The 22463-nt window shown below is 43.6% G+C and overlaps 1 protein-coding gene across 1 annotated transcript in view; it reads right to left on the bottom strand.

Annotated features, from left to right (window-relative positions):
- Window positions 1–22463, bottom strand: part of COX10 (cytochrome c oxidase assembly factor heme A:farnesyltransferase COX10) — a 125769-nt gene that overhangs the window by 95633 nt on the left and 7673 nt on the right. Inside the window, exon 4 of the mRNA XM_025864082.2 lies at window positions 1766–1890. Within this exon, the coding sequence (XP_025719867.1) occupies window positions 1766–1890 (125 nt within the window). The remainder of the gene's footprint in view (window positions 1–1765; window positions 1891–22463) is intronic.

Raw genomic sequence — 22463 nt, 5'->3', positions numbered from 1 at the left:
TAGACTTTTAAAATTTCTAACACCTTAGCTTATGTTCGGTTTCTGGAAATTTCTGCCGAAATGTAAATCATTCTATTTTTTTCTCTCTAGATATTGTCTTGCTAGTGACAGACCTTTTTTTCCACGATAAGATCTTGAACTACCTTTTTTTAGGGCAGGGGATGGGAGAGGGACAGCAGCTCAAACTCAAGGAAACTCTATTTTTTTTATAATGTTTGGGGACTTCTAAACCATTTGGTGCTTATTAGTTAGTTGTTACTGTTTTTCTAAATGTCTACACTTTCATTTTAAATTTTTATTTAAATCTATATAATTTAAGCAGGAGACAGCAGCTAGTGTCTCAAGGGTAAGTACAGCTCTTCACCTGAAAACTAGAATGTGTTCCTCGCTTAATCTCATGACCTAGATTTATAACTAAATAAAAGTAGTAATTTTAAAAATATTTTGAGAAATAGACGCAAAATAGCAACACAAATCCATTTTGCTTATATTGCTTTCTATTCAAAATTTCATTAAAAACATGTTCATTGTGAAACCAGGATTCTTCTCTTAGCCAAGCAACAAGGGAGGAGAGCAGAAGGAAGAACAGCCTGGAAGAGCTGCCCGGTGGTTTACAAGATGGGACGGTACGTATGGAGTGTGGCAGGATTAGTCGGACCTCCCTATAAAAGACTGTTTGGACATTAAAAATAGTAACAAAAATGGTAACAAAAAATAAAACTTATTTGAAATGGATTGATCCCTCCCCAAACAGCTGATTACACATTGTGAAAGCATAATGATTTGAGGCATCATCAAATTAAAATTCCCGTATTTTACAGAATACCAACTTATATATCCACCCGGCCACGCTGTTTTCCTACTCGTAAGTTGAATTCCTGTTTTAAAACTGGGCCAAGTCCTCGTGGGTGTTCTGGTGATGAAAACGACTTTACTTAAGTTTTAGCCAAGACTTTTTCACTCTGGTATCTGATGAAAAAGGATGCATGGGGGCACACACCACAATGACCAGGCAGGGGTGGGGGCAGAACTAAGTTTTAGACAACTATTTTGATGTTTAAAATAAAAGGGGGACAAAACGATGCATTAAAAATAATATGCTAATTAATTTTTTAAAATATTCTGTGATTCCACACACACCAAGTTTACTGAATACTGAATTACTGATTTTTTTAAAAAGCTGGATATGCTTGTTTAGAATACATTATTGGGGCGCCTGAGTGGTGCAGTCAGTTGAGCGTCCGACTCTTGGCTTTGGCTCATGTCGTGATCTCAGGGTCATGAGATTGAGCCCCGCATCGGGCTCCACGCTCAGTGCTTGGGATTCCCTCTCTCCTTCTGCCCGCCCCCCGTGAAATAAATAAATAAATCTTAAAACAAATACATTGTTGTATACGTAAACACACGCAAACAAATCAAACCAAAGAAAGAAGAACACAGAAAATGATAAGCTCAGGGAAATGTGCATGAACCGGAGGAGAGCAGAAAGTCTGACGGCTCTGAAAACGCTTCTAACCCAAGGACTCCTGGTCAGTTGAAGCAGATACACGACTGCTCTCTCACCCAAAAACCATTCACCTCAAGAGATGAGACAGATCAGCTCTGCTACCCAGAGACCTCTTTGGAGACGCAGTGTCCGAAGTTCCTGGAACGTCTCCATCTGTATATGCGGTTTGGTAAGTCATTTTTTTAAAAAAATGTGACAATACCACAGTCTAGGAAAAAGTAGTAATACCACGATTGAACTGAAAAGTGGCCCACTCACCTGATTGATGGAGTTGGCTGCACAGGATGCAAGGCCTGTGCCCAGAGAAGTAAGCAGAAAGCAGGGCCAGTCAAAAGGTCCTGGGGCCAGTGCAAATCCGGCCGAAGTGGTGCTGACGACCAGAGCTGCAAGACAGAAAGAGAGCAGACGTCTCATCACTGAAGCACAGTCCGGACTATAAACTCCAAAAACCCAGCCCTCTTCCATACAAACCAACCCATTTCATCAGTGACACAAACTACGGGCTAATCCTCTCTCATTAAAAAAATTAAAATTTTTTTTTCTGATTATCAAAATTCTAGGTGTTCATTATAGAAAAATGCTAATTTTCCTTTAACGCCATTATACTCAAGAGTAAAAAAAATCAATGTTCCAGATCCAAACATTCTCTTATTCATTCAACAAACACTTACTGAATACCTAATTCGTGATCAGTACTGTGCTGATCAGGCAGTATATGGGATAAAGGTCTGAAAGGGCTCCTTCCTGCTCTCAGGAACTTTACTTGACAGGGAGCTGAGTGTCATACATCAATAATTCTAACACAGAGCAGCATATAATAAGTGTCCCAATTCTGTGACAAGCTTCGGACCACCTGAGCGGAGGCTCACCTGTAAAAGATGATGATTCTGGGATCCAGATAATGGTTAGAGGATGACCAGAGGCAGAGGATAATCGTACAGCCACCAATGGGAACAGAGGGATAGAAGCAAAACCATGTAATTCAAGCATCCGCTAAGGCTGGTCCTTCCTTTAGGCCCTGGTCCTTCTTTGCTGGGGGTTTACGGAAGCCAACAGGTCCAGAAAGTGTCCAGGGGCGGTACTGATATGGGGCTGTAGAAATTCACTGCAAAAAGGATCACCAGTGGTAGGCTGATCGGAGAAGACTTCAAGAAGATGGCATTTACACTGGACCTTCACGAGGGGAGGTAAGAAAAGGAGGAGGATGGTAGGGTGGGTGACATCACAGGTGGTTGGATAGTTCCAAGAACAGGCGCAGGGGCAAGAAAGACCAATGTCAGGAGTCTAAAGTAATCTGACGCCATCTGCCAGGATTTCAAACCAAACATGCAGGAAGCACTACTGAGTCTCTCGTCTCTTGCCCTGCTCGACACCCCATCAACTGCGGAGTACTGTGTTTCAAATCCCCCCTCTAATGCCACCACCAAGCCCACTGACTCACAACCAGGGATGGTTCTGCCCCCTGGGGACACTGGGCAACGTCTGGAGACATATTTGGTTGTCATGCTGGAGGTGGGCAGACACTGGCCAGGGATGCCTCTAAACATCCTCCAGCACGCAGGGCAGCCACCACAACAAAGAATTTTCTGGCCCAAAATGTCAGGAGTGCTGAGGCTGAGAAACACGTCATCTAGTCCAACTATTATCTTGTCTGGACAACGGCAAGAGCCGGTCCCCTAAGTGACCTCCTTGCTTCCACCTTGCCTCTCTCCCAAATGATATTTTATTTTTCTTTCTTTCTTTATTAGATTTATTTATTTGACAGAGAGAGAGCGCACGCACAAGCAGGAGGAGGGGCAGAGGGAAAAGCAGACTCGCCGCTGAGCAGGGAGCCTGATGTGGGGCTTGATCCCAGGACCCCAAGATCATGACCTGAGCTGAAGGCCGACGCTTAACGGACTGAGCCACCCAGCTGTCCACCAAACGATATTTTAAAAATATAAGGCGATCGTACCAGTCTGCTTCGAAAGTCCCTTGACACTACACCTGGACTAAAAGGCAAACTTTCCTCTGCCGTGTGGTGCGTCCTGTGCCTCTCTCTAGCCCACTCACTGTTCTCCATCGGGAGGGCCTTCTGCTCTCTAAGCAGGCCAGGTTTCTTGCCTGTGGGTTCCTGCCCCCTTCCATACCCTTCAGATCTCGTCTCAAATAGGACTTCTTTGTTTTTTTATTTTGAGAGAGAGAAAGAGAGCACGTGAGTGGGGGTGGGGGCGGGAAGAGAAGGGGCAGAGGGAGAAGGAGAATCCCAAGCAGGCTCCAGGCTCAGCACCAAGCCTGACACGGGGCCCGATCTCACGACCCTGAGATCATGACCTGAGCCGAAATCAAGAGTCAGCGCTTGGGCGCCTGGGTGGCTCAGTTGGTTGGGTGACTGCCTTCGGCTCAGGTCATGATCCTGGAGTCCCGGGATCGAGTCCCGCATCAGGCTCCCTGCTCAGCAGTGGGCACTGCGATTTACTACAGGCAGAGGGTTTTTCAGAGAAACAACTGGAGAGGCTCTACTGTTAATCAACTCTAAGGGGAGTAAAAGCGGGACTCAAATAGATGTAAGGGATATTGTGATTGGTCACTTGTTAGGACTTGGTAATTGCGAGAAGGAGAAAGACAAAACAAAATAACAACAAAAGAGGAGAAAAGGTAAAGTGTTGCACCACAGGGTGACTTGGAGAAGCATTATAACAGTAACAGAAAGAAATCCATCCCAGGAGAGGTGATCCAGCTGGCTGGTCTCTACAAAATGTGCTGCTTTTGAAGAACCACAGGATATCCATGTAAAAATGTACAGAAAGTGACGGAAGATGAAACCGGAGCTCAGGAAAGAGCCTGGGGAGGCGGGAGGGAGGCACGGGGCTCTCGAGTCACCTTCCCAGAGACCGTGGCTGAGCCCGAGGGAAGGGGTGAGATAATTAATGGAGTACGGTGGGAAGAAGTGTATAACAAAATGTCAGAACTTCACAGATGGGGGAAAAGGAAACCGTGTCACCGAACATCACAAAACCCAGACAAAGAACATCACAAGAACCAGGAGGATGGGGTGCGGTGGTGGGACCCCAGGAAGCCCGACCAGAGGGACCACCACTGACGGCAACAAGAAATGATCAGGAAACTGACCGCTCTTCCTAATGATCACGAATTGGTTGGCACTCCCTTCGATCTAGTCTTATCAGCAGCACAGAGAAACTCTTTCCTGTTTTACCATATGGACAAGCCCTTAATGTCTAGACTGGACACAGGTTTCTTGGCATTTCTGTGTTTCTTTGACTGGGCTCAATGACAACGTGCAAAGGTGACTTGAGTACATGTGTGTAGACGGTCACCTGAAACCAGAATATGTCCTTTGGCCAGAAAGTCCCTCCTTTAACAACGTCGTCCCCAAACGTGGTGTGCGTCCACATCTCCTGGGAGGACAAGTACAGGAATGGGCACGCAGGTTGGGAGAAAAGGTTACAGAAAGGCAAGCAGCAGATTCGGACCTGAAGGCAAACAGGAGCAAAGAGGCCAGCCCGGGCCAGGAAGCGTGCTCAGCCCCCCACTTCTGTCCTCGGCTCTGGGGGTGCAGGGTGCTCTGGCCCTCGTCCAGTACCACGAGGGGGGGCACAGGACTCTCACCTAAGTCCAGACCAGCGAACAGCCACACGGAGACTTACATCCAGAAGAAAGTGCCACGTGACTCCAGGCTCGCCCACAGCCCCTGCAGGTTCAAGTAAGAGGACATTCTACCCACGCACGACAGGGGAAGAACGGCCCCTCACTTCACGGCCCACCGAGCCATACCTGCACTTATATAATGACTCCTAAGGAAGGCACCTGTTTTAGAGCAAACAGAACTCCTTTTAGAATACTCAAAACAGCTCCCTTCTGTGAGGAGGCTTTTTCGTTCTTTATAGATACACGCCATCAATCACCAAGCCTTGTGGACAGGCCAGCGTCCTGGAATGAGTCATCTTGCTTTTGCACAACTCAAGAGCTCTCCAGAGAGGTCAGGCGACTCCTCACTTATCACCATGTGCGGTGACAAGCCAGGAGTGGAAAAAAAAAAGGCTGGTAACACCCAGGTTACTTCTCAACTCAACCACCCAGGAAGACAGGTTGATGGTGTGTCACTGGGAGAACTGGAAGGAAAAGAGACAGGAGGGCTTTTCCTCTCAAAATGAACTAAGTAAATTGCTCCCACCCATAGACTTGATCGGTTGAAATAATTTTTTTTTTTTTAAGATTTACTTATTTATTTGAGAGAGAGAGAGAGGGAGAGGGAGAGTGCAGCAGGGAAGGGCAAGGCAGAAGGAGAGAAAGCATCCCAAGCAGACTCCCAGCTGAGCGTGGAGCCCAACACAGAACTCGATCCCATGACCCTGAGATCGACTTGAGCCGAAATCAAGAGTCAGATGCTTCACCAACCGAGCCACCCTGGGCCCCTAAAATAATGCTTGACTCTATGGTGAAGCCTTGAACCTTAAACCAAAAGTAGACTATTTGTAAACAACCATGGGAGTTAAAAGAGCACAGAAAATGCATAATTATTTTCTCAATATAAAATTAGTAAAATCCAGAGTCACCAAAGTAACTTTAGCTATCTCTCAATATTCACATCAACATTTTGTATTGTGTTTTATAAACAAATAAAAAGAAAGAGCAATTTCCACCGTAGTGGAAGAGACAGCACAATAATCACTGAACTGTCAAGATAAAAATGGTGCAAGAAGAAAATTCACTTTGTTTAAACCCAGAAAGGCTGTGTAGCTACATGAAAATAAAACCGTTAGTTCAGAGGAGAAAGTATCTTGTTTTTCTTTTTACTTGCCCCGGAGTTTGACTGAGTGATGATCGATACAAAAAGCACATCAAATTTTGACTAACGGGTCAACTCATAAGAAGAGACAGAAAGTGATATGCAAAAAACTGATAAAGGGAAAGGACTAAGTTTTAGTAAGTCCTAACAATGACTCAGTTTGCAAAATGGAAACACTGCCTAATTTAAAACTGTACAAATCGTAATGTACATTAAAAACTGATCAACACTATTATTATAATTATTATTATTGAGGAGGAAACCTGCATTTTGTAACACATTTAAACACTGAACTCTAACAAAGAATGTATTTATACTTACTTCATCAAGGCAATTAATTTAAAGAAAGAGGAAGGCAGAAAGGATTGATAAACGGTACAAGTAAAATTGACCAAAGCAATACTCTCATACAGCACTGCTAACAACTGTAATTAAACTTTTCATTGATTTCCTGGGATTCATTACGTGGAATCATTCTGCAACACCAGGATCTCATTAAAAGTGAGTGTAATATATTCTTTCATTAATAACACTTGAAATTATATTTTATTTGGTAATCTCATATTCTGTCCCTTCACATGTAAGCATAAAATCAATGCTGCCAATGAAGCGTGACCCATCCGATAAGAGGCCCAGGGGCCCCGGACGGCAAGCCTTGGGATGACTCTGGAAGGAAGTCAGGAGGAGGAATATGCCCACCCCCCATGAAGCCCAACCCACCACCGTTCCCGCTCCTGGGTGGGTGTCCAGCCAGTGAACCACAAGCACCTGCATGCACGGAGGGTCAGCGGCAGTCCGTAAAGGTGCTTAGGATATAGGCAGTCCTGACTCTCTGGCCCAAGCTCAGTCAGCTGCAGTCCTACCAATCTCTTCCGAACCAGAAGGCCTGCCTTAAGACCCGCCTTCTTCCAGAGCCCATCATTCACAGGAGTCAACAAATACGTTCTCTTGTCTGCCCGCCTTCTCCGGAGAGAAGTTCTTACTTACACTCTGTATGACGTGTATTTATTCTGAAACAGTCCCAAGTACACTTGTCCCCTTGGGCTAGAAGAAAGCAAAAGTCCCTGATGGGAACTGCCTAGGAGAGCCACATGGCAAGGAACTGGGAGGGCCCAGAGGAGCGCAGTCCAGGCCAATAGCTGGAGGGGAACAGCGAGCCTAGAAGAAGACGCCAGGTGAGAACCACACCCCAGACCATTGTGCTGATTTCAAGCTGGGAAATAACTGTGTGCTGCTTTAAACTGCTAACTTGTAGGGCGCCTGGGTGGCTCAGTCGGTTAAGCGTCTGCCTTTGGCTTGGGTCATGATCCCAGGGTCCTGGGATCGAGTCCTGCATCCGGCTCCTTGCTCAGTGGGGAGCCTGCTTCTCCCTCTCCCTCTGCCTGCCGCTCCCCCCCGCCTCTACTCTTTATGTCAAAAAATAAGTAAAATCTTTAAAAAAATAAATAAATAAAATAAAAAAAACTGCTAAGTTGTGGTAACTTGCTTTGCAGGCAAAGAAAAGTAGCGCACACCGTGAGGAGGGTGGCATTTAGGAACGGCCAGTGTATCAACAACACAGAGAATGGATTGCAGTGGAGGAAAATTTACTCAGAGGACCAAGAAAAGGCTAGGGCAGTGCGCTGGGTGGGAGGCGGTGAGGGCCTGGGAAGGACAGTACAGAGGTGCAGATAAGCAGTTTGAAGGCTCTGGCACAGGCCTTCTGTAGGGAACTTAGGGTCAACTAGCGTAATCTCTGTCCTGATCTCAGAACACCCGGGACAACCTTCTGGATGGAGGCGCTCTCCAAATCTGGGGACAGGAAGTTATTCTCCCTTCTGTACAGAAGAGCTCTAGCTGCTGGACAGTTCTCTCTCCACTGAGTCAAATCCGCTTCCTTGAAATACCTCCCTGTCGCTTCTCTCTTCTCGAGCGACACCAAAGGACCCCTCTCTCAGCACAATCCTTCAATCACCCAAAGGCAACGATCCCACCACCTTGGTTTCCCCAAGCTAAGTGTTCCTAGGGACCAACAACTCTTGACTTCTGACTCTTGTCCATGCTACATGACACCTTTAAGAGACACACTTAGTGTTTCACTGTACCAAAACCACTAAGTACAATGCCCAGCAAAAAAGGACTTAGTAAGTGGCGCTCTTGGTAATTCTTGAAATGTGCTTTCTAGAATTCTAGGTGAAACAGGTCTCTGGCCACTTAGCTTAGGCTTAACATTTCAAAGCATTGCCTTAAGGAACTTGGAGAGACAACAAAACACTGCCTACAAGCTCCGAAGGCCTCTATGTTGTGACCCCACTTATTTCTCTGTGGCTCCAGGACAGTGACTGGAGAGCAGTCCTTCCATAAATGTGGACTAAAAATGATAACAGTAAAAAACAAAACTTACGTTTGTGAAGCACTTTACAGTGCCAAAGTGCTTTTATGTGTATTTAAAGCTCGAAAGCCCTACACTTCAAAAAAAAAACGAAGGGTATGGATAACTCAGGGACATGGGAAGAAACCATGAGAACTTTCACTTATATTTGACTTTAATTATTTTAAAACACACATTATGCTTATCTTAAAATGAACACAGTGCATTGGTATAAAAGTACATGAATTTCATTTACAAATAACTCTTCACTTTTCTGCTATATGTGACATTCATACACAATAGCATAAACATTATAAACGTATGTATGTGCACGACAGGAAGGAAGGAAGGAAGGAAGGAAGGAAGGAAGGAAGGAAGGAAGGAAGATTTTTTTAAAGGCTCAATACTTTGAGAACTACTGGTCTTTGAGCACAAGCATAATGAAGGCACTTTATTTCCTGCGATCATCAGTTAAAAATAACTATAAGGATGGTATTAAAAAACTGGTCATCTACCAACTGATTTTATCTCTATTTTAAAACCTCACTAATTTTGTTTTTTTTTTTTTAGCATGGGCTCCTAAAGAATTAAATGAAAAACAAAATTCCAATAAATCAATTTGGATAATTATCAACTCTGGTAAAAGATTTTGTCACAAGATTAAAACCCCTGGCAAAATTAGAGTTTGAGATTCTCTACAGATTTCAAATTATCCTTGTGATCTACTATGTCTCATTACCCCTGAGAGCAGATACCATGCAACACTGGAATCCAAATCCTACAAATTGGAGACGTATTCTCTTTAAGGCTCTTGCATGTACAAAGCTGATAGGAACAGGCAGTTAATGAACCTGTACGTGGTTTTGTTTATGCATGTGTCCAAGCAATGGAATCCGTTCTGTTGGCTGATCTCGAGGTTCAAAATGATGTAACTTAATTAGGAGGCAGGAATTAAGTCTTTTCTGATTTTAAAATGAGCGGGTAGTTTTTACTTAATAGCTGTACTTAAGATTTCCTCCTCTCTCTTCGTTTCTATTAACAGCTTAAGCTTCAAATGATTCAATTTCTAATGCAAGTGAGTTTTTTAGGCTTCCTGGCTTGGCAGCGGTCTTCGAACCTCTTGACAACAGTCCTCTACCAACACACATATCAAAGAAGGTGGTAATTCTGCTTACCGCTAAATTCAGATGAAAAGTCAGCTGATGAGAGACAAGGTATTTTTCTGCTCAGCCACATTAAAGGATATCAATCAGGGATAACTGATTACAAACCATAACAGCTTCTGGTTAAAAGATAAGACTTTTTATAGAGATTTTGAATAACAGCTGCAAAATTAAGAACTTCCTTAAGAGGGCCTTCCTGTTTCCCTCTGTCTTTTTTTCCATATACTTAATGACCAAAGCCAGTCCCCAAAAATCCTGGGACCAAATTAAAACTCATACTTCAAATTGATTGAGCAATACTGTTACCAAAATGAAACATTTAAGTATGGTCCCCAAGGCAATTCACCAGGAAGCATTTGGTTTGCATTTACAGTCAGCATTCAGAAAAGGGAAATGAAATATCTATCAGGTCTGTTTAAATAAATACATAAATAAAACCTGTTTATATCTAAGTTAATAATGCAACACTGAATGAGATCCCAAAATTGTTCTCTGAATTAGTTTTTCCTTGAACCATCTAAGCTTTTTATTTTGTCATCCTATTTTTAGGGTTTTTTCCCCCTTTTCAATAAAGAAATACTTCTTCTTAATATACTTAATAAACAACACTTTACAGCCTTTGTAATTAACTAGAAAACTTTTCCATAAAACAGATGTACGTTAAACTTTTAAAAAGTGGAACTTTGTCTTTTGAAAAATGAATTTGGCAAGAAGGGACTGTTGGTTGAGCTTTTTCTCACTTTCATCTCAAAATTGTTGGTCAGTGTCCAGACAGCAGATATTTTACGATAAACCTTTAAATTAAAGAACTAAGATTAAGGGTTCATTTAAGTTATCATTCTGACTTTGACAGGATTTAGTGTTTATCTACATTTGAATATTTTTTGCCACACATGTTAACGGGTCAATAAAATGGGCCTCTCACTTGTTCTTTGTATCTGGACCTAAATGCATACATACGTCTATTGATGCGTCATGATCTTTTGCACGGAAAATTTTCATTTGCTCCTAGTGATCAGTTATGCAATAATGCTGGCTGTGTCATTATTCTACGCGTTCAAGACAACTTTCTAGCATGAAGACTCTTAGAAATACTTTTAAGATAATCAACAAATGGAAGAATTCCCTTAATGACACAGCTGTCCTTTTAAGTGAAACTGACTTTGTGAGCTCTCATAGATGACTCATTGATAATCTTTATGGTCACTACCTATCTGAAAGACAAAAAAAAAAAAGTCTCTTAGCTGGGGACTAGATTAAAGCACAGTAGAGTCCTCAAAGGGCCCCTCTGAGCTTCCAAGCTCTCACAAGTCCCGTGAACTTTCTGGGTAACACAGTAGGGCTATCTTCCATCCCCACAGTTATGCTGAGTACAAAATAAGGTAGCAGGTTAAAAACTTCAGTACAGAATGACAACAGGTGAAAGCGACAGTGTAAAAAGCAGGCCCAGGGACTACCAAGCACAGTTACCTAAAGTCACCTGGTTCAGGTACAACAATTTCCAGGCACCACAAAGCATTCGACTACTCCAATAGAGTAAAATAATCGATTACTTGTAATTAAAAGGCTAAACTGTTCAAAATTCTGCAGGTGATGGCAACAACCACAATAAAAATCACAAAGTGTAAATACAGATAAAAATGCACCCTTGTGAGGCACCTGGGTGGCTCAGTTGGTTAAGCACTTGCCTTTGGTTCAGGTCATGGTCTCGGGGTCCTGGGATGGAGCCCTGGGAAAGTCAACGTCACGTTGGCAAGCCGGCCTGCGCGGAAATACTCTAGGTATGAAGCGCACATGCGCGGTGGCGGTCCCCGGGCGGACTATGGGGCGGCGTTGGGTTTTCTTGGGGAAACTGGAGCGTGGAGAGGCAGGCAGCCCTACATCCTCTTCCTGGAAGGGGCTGCGCTGCCTAATGACACAACCCAGCGGCTACTGCCAGTTGACGGGGCTGGATTTTAGATGCTCCACTTCTGTAAGAATTATGCCAGACTTTACAACCTCCCTTGTGGCTGGAGGTAGCCACTTTGTACTGTACTGGCCAGTGAGACTTAAGGGGAAGTCCCCATCAAGAGCTTTCCTTTCCAAATAAAAAGGCAAAGTCTTGTAAGGAGGTTTCTGCCTTTCCACACAGTCCCCCTTCTTCATTCTTTCGGCCTGGAGTGCAGCAGGACGACGGGGGGTGGCAGCCATTCTGGGGTCTTGAGAACAAAAGCCAAAGAAGTAACGGCAGCCTAGGTACGTTGACAGCAACCTTCAGCACTAGCTCTAGACTCATAATTTCACACTCCTCTAAACAAGAGAAAAATAAACCCTTTATTTAAGTCACTGTTCTTCCAAGTTTTCAGTTACCTGCAGCTGAGCCCGTTCTCAACCTTGTTTATTTTTTTTCCTGTTTCTCTTCTTTAAATTTGTCGATATATTTTTTAAAGATTTTATTTGTTTATTTGAGAGAGAGGGAGAGGGAGAAGCAGACTCACCAGCGAGCAGGGAGCCCAACTCAGGGCTTGATCCCAGGACCCTGAGATCATGACCTGAGCAGAAATCAAGGGCTGAGCCATCCAGGAGCCCCAAATTTGTCAGTATTTTTTGAGAATGATTATCATCCGTATGAAACTTATCTTTACGTTCCTCTGGCATCTACCATAGCATCTTATACTTACAATCAATTTAATCAACATCGAACTGATATAAAACAATTAAATCATCAGAAAACAGAATAGCCCAGATACATGTATTTTTCATCTAACTTAGAACGTTGGCTAAGGCATCTTCATGGCCCACCCCTACCAGAAACCAACTGAAATGAATGAATAAAACTAAAAACCAGAGAAAAACCTGCGTCAGCAATAAACTAGGCCGAGAGGATATACTAAAACCCTCAAGAAATATTTGTTAAGTATAGCACAGAGGAAACTCAACTGAAGACAGTTGCTGAGAGATGACTTACTACTTTCGTTACACGAGTGGCAAAAAGTTAGAGTACCTAAGTACCAACTAATAAGGAAATAGAAAAATACGGGAAATGAAGGCGGACAGTACCCATTATTTCTTCCTAACATGGAGAGGTGGGGAGCCAGGGACAGAGGGCAGGGGGGCCACGGGCGGGATGGGCCCGCTCTATGCAAAGTCCCTTCCCCACCCCAGCAGGAATATTTATAGAGGCAGCCGCGTCAGAGTGAGAGGCAGAGAAAAGTGGTCACACCAAAAAGAAAGCCGGGCCTTTTGCCCTGACATCCTTCTCACGGCGACAAGGCAGAAACATTCCCGCACATCGAATCCAGCATCGCACGACACCCACTAACACTACACCCTGGCGGGGGGTATTCTTCAGCTCAGGCGGCAGCAGCACCAGAGAAAAGGCCAGGCTGAGGGAAGAGGCAGACTACACCCAGAACCAGACTTGGGGAGCAAGACACTGGCGCTGTGATTTCAAAAACACCGTGCAAACACCTTTCGAGAAAAAGTTCCCTCGCTGGTAGCTAGCTCCCTCTGCTTCTCCTCAGGCCACAGGAACTTTACACCAATCATGTAAACCGATAACCTCCATCCTCCAGCTTAAAACGCAAGAGAAGTCCCAACAATGCCAAGTTTAAGTGTTAGGGGATGAAGAAAAAGCCAACCGTGCATTCCTTCAATCAATCCATAATGAGCACCTACTATGTGCCAGGCGTTGCCGGAGGCACGGAGGGCAGAGGAATGTGCGAACAGACAAAATACTTGTCCTCCTGGACGTTACACTCTTTTGGGGGGTGTGGCTACTGTCGGGAATAGTCGTCTTCACTCAGGAATGGATTAAATGGGCCAAATGGAAGCTTTAAAAAAAGGATTCTACAACATAAAAGGAAAAAAAAATAGCATGGAAGAAAAAGAGGTTAAATATATTTCTGAAGAAGATGCACCACAGGACCAGCAGAGTATAAGCTCCCCCACAGAAGTCGGACCCAGGAGCTGGGCCTGAGCAGGGGGCCCTCACCCCACTCTACCCCGGGCACTTGGAAGGGCACACCTGGGGCATAACAGGGACTCCGTGAATAGCAGGAGGATGAGTAGACAAAGCAGAAAAAACAAACCCCATGAAACAGAATAAAAGGGCTAAGAAAAGGATACAGAAAAAGAAACTGCCATTAGCAGAACGTTCGAAGTCAGGAGTGGTAATAAAAAGCAGACAGCAGCAAATCAAATCAGTGTTGAACAAAACACACTTCACGGGCTCCTTCTGAACGAAGATGAAACTACAATGAGGAGAGCAAATGGAGGGAACAGAACAAAGCTGCAATTACACCAGAGAATGAAATAATTGGTATAAATATGAAAAAGGAGACAACCTGATCATCACTTGATTGACTACCTGAAAAACTCAATAATCAACTGAAAATACATTTTTTTACTGTTTCAAAATCATCAGTAAGAACAGTCTATTCAAAGAAAACTATAAAACTTGAGAGACATAAAAGATTTGGATAAACGAGGATGATGTACACTGTAAAGATCTCAATTCACCCCCAAATTAATCTGTAAACATGCAGAAATACCAATTAAAATACTAACAGAATTTTTGGGGTTAAGGGCAATGAGGTTTGTCCACCAGGGACAGAATTTCACAAACTCTTAAATGTGTGAGTATGACATTCAACACTGGTTAATGACTTATTAAAAACTGGGTATCTCCACCTTATACCATTGGCTGTAAAACATTTCCTGTAAGGGAAATATTTAAATGAAAATATAAAATCATAAAGTTAAAAATACAGATTTAAACACTCCAGTGCCATTTTTCACCCACCAAATAGGTAGAGTTATTTCTAAAAGTGTATTATCATCTAGCATTCGTTGGTGGAAAGTACAGAGGGTTGGTTAATCTGATAATAGCACAGACTGGTGGAACTTTTCTCAAGAGAAATCTGCCAGAAAAAATAAAAACTTCCAGAGTCTGCATACCCTTTGATTCAGCAAGGCTCCCTGGAGGCACCTACTGTAGGAAAACGGCCAGAGATATTACAGCACCATTTGTAATAATAAAAACTGAAAACAATCTGAAGGGAATAGGTGGTAAATAAATTATGATACGGCCATGCAACAGCATGCTATCTACCCATTAAAAGCAAAAGCATCCTGGGCGCCTGCTGGTTCAGTCAGTTAAGCGCCTGCCTTCGGCTCAGGTCGTGATCCCACGGTCCAGAGATCGAGTCCCACATCGGGCTCCCTGCTCAGCGGGGAGTCTGCTTCTCCCTCTGCCTCTGCTCCTCCCCACTCTGCTTGTTTTCCCTCTCTCTCTCAAATAAATAAAATCTTTAAAAGAAATAAAAAAAAGCAAAAGTGCATGTCTAAGGCTCTTTCAGAAATAAATGTGTACAAGGACAGATGTACGATGATATTAAAAATCATTATTACTAGTAGTAAAAGCTACAGACTACCTAAATATCAATTAAAAAGGAAATCGGTCAATAAATTCAATGTATCCACACTATGGAGTACAAGTAATCTTAAAAAAATAGGAGGCAGATTTCACTATAGGGATGAGGAAGCTTGTCTGTGACACACTATTGAGGGCAGAAAGCAAATAACTGAACAAAATGTGTATTATGACCCCGTTTTTATAAAACAAACAAATCAGAAACTATGTATGCATTAATATGTATGAATAGGATGTATAGAAAAAAAGTTCTAGAGTATGCCAAAGTCATCAAAATGCTTATTATTTTGAAAGGCAGAAATTAAGGGGAGATTACATTCTTTTCATTTTTGCTTATCTGTATTTTCCATTTTGTTTCCTAAAAGTAAACAATTAATAAAGATACTATTTTAACATTTATAAGCATGTCATTAAGGCAATTATTTCAAAATATAAATGAAAAGCCAGGAAATCATAATTCTACTCAATCAATATAAAGATTCGTTATATAGTATCTGAGAGCCAAAGACTGGAGTAAGTGTACTTTTAAAAACAATAAAATTGTATCCTCTATTCTTGTGAGGTTTTTTCCTTTTAATAAAAAGCATTCTAGGCTCTAGGGGGAAAAAAATCTATACATTGATAGACTCTAGTTTGTATCAGTCCTGTCAACAGCATAATTACTGGTTCTAACAAACAATCTATTTTCGTGTTCTGGTCTCAGAAAGTATGCTGTAGCTTTTCAGTACAGATGTTATTGGTGGGGGGCAGGGGGGAGAAAAAAAACCCTGCTTTTTATTGACCCATACTGAGTATAAACTCAGTTGAGTCACCAAAGCCTCTTATGATCCTAACCCCAATAAAATTTCTCCAACCCAGTGTGGTCCTTGCAACAAACTCCAAAAACATATTGTAAATAGCTCAGTTGGCAAGAGAAACTCAAGGGAGACATTATTATTGCTTCTTTATAAATTCAGTCTTACTTCCTTTCATAGAAAAAAAAAAATCCTTAAATGGTATAGCACCAGCAAACATTTGGCTCAGATCCTGGCACGCATGTCAAGGCATCCATCTGCTGCTACCCTGATATCCTACAAATGAAACAGAAGTAGGATCACTGTATGGCCCTTCACTTATTCTACAGTTAATTATCCTTGGTATATTACAGCTATAAACCAAGGGAGGCAAAGAAAGACTAGTTCCATAAAAGTGATCGCTGACTCTCAGATATTTCTGCCTCGGCTATCATTAGCTATAAATGAATTGCCCAAGATGTTAAGAGTCCAAAAGAAATCAATTGATAGATACCAGGGATTTTCTTAAAGAAAAAAAATCCTGCTGACTCCAAGGCATGTGTGAATTCAAGTAATAAACTAAAGAGGGAGGTAAAAGGTCAAATAAGGGGGTAGGGGTCACCCAAAGGGTGCTGCCTCTTTAAATGGAATAAGCAGAAGGAAATGACTTTAATTCAATTAGCTCATCCAGAAACCTGGGGCAGGGAATATAGAAAATGATACGAGGGGAAATTTACTGCCCTGGGACTTCTCCATCTGTGGTTGCAGCGGAGGCTGTTGCTCCCGTTTTCCTCGGTGCATCTTGCTTTGCATCCATCTCTTGTGTGGTCCAGATCCTGCCCAGCTGGCTCTTCCTGCTGCCGGCAGTAGCAGGGGCTGCTCTGCTCTCACTGGGTCAGTGCCCCCCACATCCAGCGGGCCAAGGCGTCTGCGCCCGGTGCTCTTCCTGCCCAACACCTACTTCACTTGCTTGAAGGGTGGTCCAGGACCACCTGCATCGGATCATCTGGTGTGCTTGTGAGAAATGCAGACCTCGGGGTCCTGCCCCAGGCCTACAGGACCAGGATCCCTGTGGATGGGGGCCAGGAAGCGTCGTGTGAACACGAGTGCGGCGTATGCTCATTAGCACGCCGACGTGAGGGAACCGATGAGTCAACGCACACGCTCTAACACGTTATGTACTATTAAATGAGCAACTGGATCACTGCCTTAGATTTCAGTCACCATGTTTTCAATATCAAACCCTGCAGCTGGAATGCCTGTTCTGATATACAACACCACATGGTACGTAAAAGGAAAAGCATGACAACAGCCAGGATGCAGGACAGGAAGGTGTGGCTTCCCACCAAAAAAAGTAGAAAAAAAAAAAAAAAAAGGATCCTAAACCAATTACCATACTTCCCTTCTGTTCCCAAAGAAGTAAGCACTCTGAAAATAAACCTTAAGGAATTACTTTAAATGAATCATTTCAAGTACCTCATTTAAGGCTCTAAGAAGAGGAAGCACTGACAATTATTTCCTGATTTAGCAGTCAAGGCAACACTGACTTCCTACTGGCCAAATAAAGTAACTTTCTGGCCAGCCATCTTAGTAGACCTCTACCATTTAAGTGTTGATCACTTCCTTGGGGCGGCTGGCTGGCTCAGTTGGGAGAGCATGCGACTCGTGATCTCAGGGTTGTGAGTGCCAGTCCCATGTTGGGCGTGCAGTCTACTTAAAAAAGAAAAAAAATGTTCATCACTTCCTTTACGAACCGTGTCTTCTCTTTTGGCCTCTGTGACTAAGCCCTTTCCTGTTTCACTTTCTCTGATTGTTTAGTTCCTTGCAGGCTCCGTTACACGCTCTACCCAATCCTTAAAAGGGGATGCACCCCAAATGACCTTGGTCTTCTGTTCTGGTCACTACACACCAACCGCAGACAACTTTGTTCACTACCACATCTTCATGGTCGGCGCCACGCTGAAGACCCCTCAGTCTTACAGCCCAACGTTCTATCTGAGCTCTTGTCTTCCACAGCCAACTGCCCACTGAACCTCACCACCGGGATATTCAAAATCCACGAGTCCGAAACTGAATTCATCTTCCCCCCAAACCTGTTTCTTCCTTCAGTGTTCAGACTCTTCAGCCTCACACTACCGTTGATCCATATCAGAAAGCTGGAAGTTTTTCTAGAGCAGGGATAATCATCTCAAACTCAAAATGCCTGTGGCAGCACCTAGGTAACAAATTTGTCTTTTACGAGACAAGTGTATAGCTCTTAACCTATCACTTTCTATGTAGTCTGCAAATTTTATCCCATTTAATAGTCAGAACAACCCTTGGAAGTAGATATCATTAGCTAGTTTACAGGTGGGTAAACCGAGGCACACAGAGTTGTTTTTACTTTTTTTATGGAACTTGCTCAAGGTCACTGTAAGAGCCAGGATCTGAATGCAGGGACTCTGGACCACAGGCCACCACACTATGCTCTCTCTGAGAGAAATGGGTCGGGTGGAGGGTAATAGGGAGCACGTGGCCCAGAGAACTGGAGAATGCTTGCTTTGTGGCAGCCAAACTCTCTGCGGCTCTGTGCCCTAACCTTTTATTTCAGGCCTCCCAGCACTCCCCCATCTCTACGTAAGGTTCTGCTCATTCTATTGCCTCCTCTCTCTCTCTCTCTCCTCCTGACCCACTACAGCCTTAGTGCAGCCCAAGTCTCAACTGACCGCCAACTGGTGTGCTGGTCCTCACGCTTGCCTCTCACTGGCCCATGCTTGATAGCCAGGCTCAGCAAGTTCTTCCCTCTAAAGGGCCAGAGAGGAAGTGTTTCAGGTTTTCCAGGCCGTACGTTTTCTATCACAGTCACTCTGCTCCGCCACTGATGCAGCATGACATCGCCACAGAACAAATGGATATGGCTGTGTTCCAATAAAACTTTATTTACAAAAACAGGCACCCCTGGCTCAATGATGCCGCTACCACAGATCTCTTAATCAATCCTATTCCTTCTGTGGAACTAAACTCAACGTGGTCCCCAAACCTTAGAGAATATGATAAAAATAGAAAAGTACCAGGAAAAAACATGAGCGAATGCTTTTATAACCACAGGGCAGAAAAAAATCTTTCTAAGCATTAAAAAAAAAAAAAAAAACAAAACCAACTAATAAATAATTTGAACACCTAAAAGGTAAATATCTCAGTGGGGCAAAACAAAACAAAACAACAAAACATCACAAAAAAATATCAGTAAGAAATGACGGAGGGTATAAGAAACAATAGAAGAAAAAACACAAATGATCAAAATAGAGAAAAAGATGCTAAATCCCATCATGACTTAAAATATGAAACCTAACACACATAAAAATCCTTTTCCATTATCTTAGGGGCAAAACCAGTAGAGACTGCTTATGCATAAGCACAGAATACGGAGGGAATCAGACTTCCACATGCTGGAAACACCCTGCACGTTTAGCCGGAGACGGCTAGGTAAGCAAACAATGGCAGTTCTACATAATGGAAGGGGACACAGTGGCAAATACTTTCAGTGAAAGCTATACTGTTAAGAGGAAGTGGCAAGCTGCAGAACCGTGTGTGTGTGTGTGTGTGTGTGTGTGTGTGTGTAATGATCCTATTTCCATTAAAATGTACAACCATATCCATGGCTTTAGATCATACACATATAGAAGAGGCTACATTTCAAGCAGGGGTTTTACCTAGAATGGCCAGAAAGCGTACTTTTTCAGTTTTAGATACATGCTTCTGTATTATTTGAATTTTCGTTGCAATAAGTTTATAATAATCAGGTACTAATTCAGCCACTTAAAAAAAAATATTTGAGACAGAACACAAAGTGATTGTGTGTTCCTCCAAAGAACCTTCCAGAACTTCCCACTGCTTGGGTATAAGAGCCAAACTCCCTAGCATGAAATGCATGCCAACATGGTACTGTGGCCCTGCCTAACTCTCAGTGAGTGTCTCCTCTGTGTCACAGGCAGGTCCAGCTTAATGACTCCTAGTATCCGCAGTTTTCAGAATGTGCCAGGATGCATCCAGCTTCTTTGCCTTTGCAAAGCCTTCTCCCTCTGCTTACAGTCCTTGCCTTCTGTAGCTAGTAAACACTCGTTCACCTCAACCCCCTTCACAGGCAGAAACAACACCACCTCTCTGGGTCCCCACTCTGCCTTAACACATACAACGGCTACAACACCCATAACACCAACTGCCCTAAATATGGACACAGTACGAATAATAGTATTAATAATAGCTAATAAAGCACCTACAAGGTGCTGGGCACATGAGTGTCTCACATGCATTATCTCATTTAATCCTCACAGTGAGGATATACAGTGAGTACGATTATCTCTATCTTACAGATAAAGAAACTGGGCATTCTAAGGTTAATGACCCAAGATCACAAAGGTTACTTAAAGTTCAGGGTCTGAAATGCAGAGGTGTCTGACCACAGCTGCTTTATTTGTACATATGTGTATGCCTACAAAATCCCCCCTCCACCAGATGATCAGCTTCCTCTTGAGGAAAGAAATCATGTATCTCCGTATCTTCAGCATCTTGCACAAAGGTACAAGGTAGACACCCAACAAATACTGAAGGGAGGCCAGCTCTTAGTATCATCTAGTTCCACCCACTACACAGTGCAGGAATCCCTTCAACTTCCCTCAAAGATGATCTGCTTCTACCTGGATGGTTCCAATGACAAGGACCACTTCCTCAAGAGGCAGCCCATTTCCCATCCCATCGTTCTCCTGAGAGCTCTCCATGCTGCTGGACATGCAATCTCCTTGCTCTGCCCTCTCGACTGGACATCAGCAGCACGGTTCCTTTAAATCACAGGAGCGACAGCTACTTGAACATGGCCGCTCTCCCTTCCATCGCCTTCTCGCTCCCTCCTCCCTTCTCTCTCTCAAGCCAAACAATCTCGTCCCCAAGGGACAGGGTTTCTCTATCCCCTTTTCCTAGCAGTTGCCCCATCCTGGATGACCTCAATCTATCATGTTTCCTCTACGAAGTGAGAAGCACTGGACTCCAGACTACAAATACTCAACACGGAGATGGCAGGATTTTTGGCCTGGAACATCTTAGGGGAAGATACATTAAATAGACAAGCAAACGTTTACCTGTATTTATTTGAAAACTAACCTTTGAGGTGCTCCCTGTGTCAGGCCCGCTGCTGGGTACTTTGAGTGCATTATGTGCTTTAACTCTTTGGAGGATTTATTATTGTTCCTACTCTACAGGTGAGGAAGTTGTCTCAACAAGGCTGAGAAACTGCCCAAAGGCTCCCTTGACTAGTAAATGTCCTAGACAGGATCTGAACTCAAGTTTTGCTGGACCTCAAAGCCATATTCCAAATTTTGAGAGGGAGACTCGGGCCAAGAGCAGGCAAGAGAAGGCTTAATGGAGAACTCTTGAAAGGCTCTAACTAGATATAAAAGAGGCAGACCGGTCTCCCACGGAGGCAGGAGGGATCGGTATGGTGGATGGAAGGCTTAGCCTAATTGGCAGGACAGGGTAGGGGAAAGGGTTGGGAGGGGCAGTCTATTTATGGGGAAGAATTTGATCACTCAAGATCACAACTTTCCTCTAAAGTCAGGCAGAGCTGAGGCAGGAGGCAATATGGAAGGACTGCAGACTCTTGAGTAGGTAAGGAATATGTGAAAGCAGTGTTTTAGGAAAATTGGTAAAGCAGGAGGAGAGAGGCAGAGACAACAGCTGGGAGCTGCTGTAGTGACCAGAGGGCTCCTATGTGTTGGCTCTCAGCTAGGATGGCAGCTTCAGAAACAGGGATGAGCAATCTCACGGGTGTTACAAAAGACACCAGCGTTAACACCTGGATGTTGGACTAGAGATGAAGGGTGACTGGAGAGCGAAGAATTAAGGATGATGCTAAGGTTTCCCGACTGGGGGAAGCAAAGAATGCTGGTATTACCGCCAGGAATGGGATGGTGAGAGAGAAGCAGTCTGCGGAGTGAGAGGCGGATACGGACATGAACACACGGTCAACGATGATGCACACAAAGCAAGCAGCTCCTGCTGTTGACAGAGGTCAATTCCGCTGCCTTCAGACTGAGAGGACTCATTTTCGGGGTGACATCCTTACGATCGTATCTGCAGTCATTCTTACCATGTCAGCAACATGATAAATGATAAAAGATAACTTTTCATTGAAATGTGGTGATTCTTTGCTCAGCTACCATAATTTTCAAGGATGCCACCTGGAATTAGCCTCACTGTTCTGGAGTTACACTAAGTAAGTCTTACTATGATTCTTCTATCTGGCAAACTCCCTATGCCTGTTTTCTACCCCCCCCCCAGCCCCCCAAAAAGATTTTCTTTAAGTGACTTTGATCACTGAGGAAAGAAGTTACCTGCTTCATCTCCTTTTACCTTGGATTTCAGGCTCAACTGTCTTGAAACACACACACACACACACACACACACACACACACACACACACACACACACACACAC

The sequence above is a fragment of the Callorhinus ursinus genome, unplaced genomic scaffold (genome assembly GCF_003265705.2).
Source record: "Callorhinus ursinus isolate GAN/ISIS: 27379988/994484 unplaced genomic scaffold, GSC_fseal_2.0 scaffold43, whole genome shotgun sequence".
Lineage (NCBI taxonomy): Eukaryota > Metazoa > Chordata > Mammalia > Carnivora > Otariidae > Callorhinus > Callorhinus ursinus.
The sequence above is the reverse complement of the archived record's forward strand: the minus strand, read 5'-3'. Positions and strand labels throughout refer to the sequence as shown.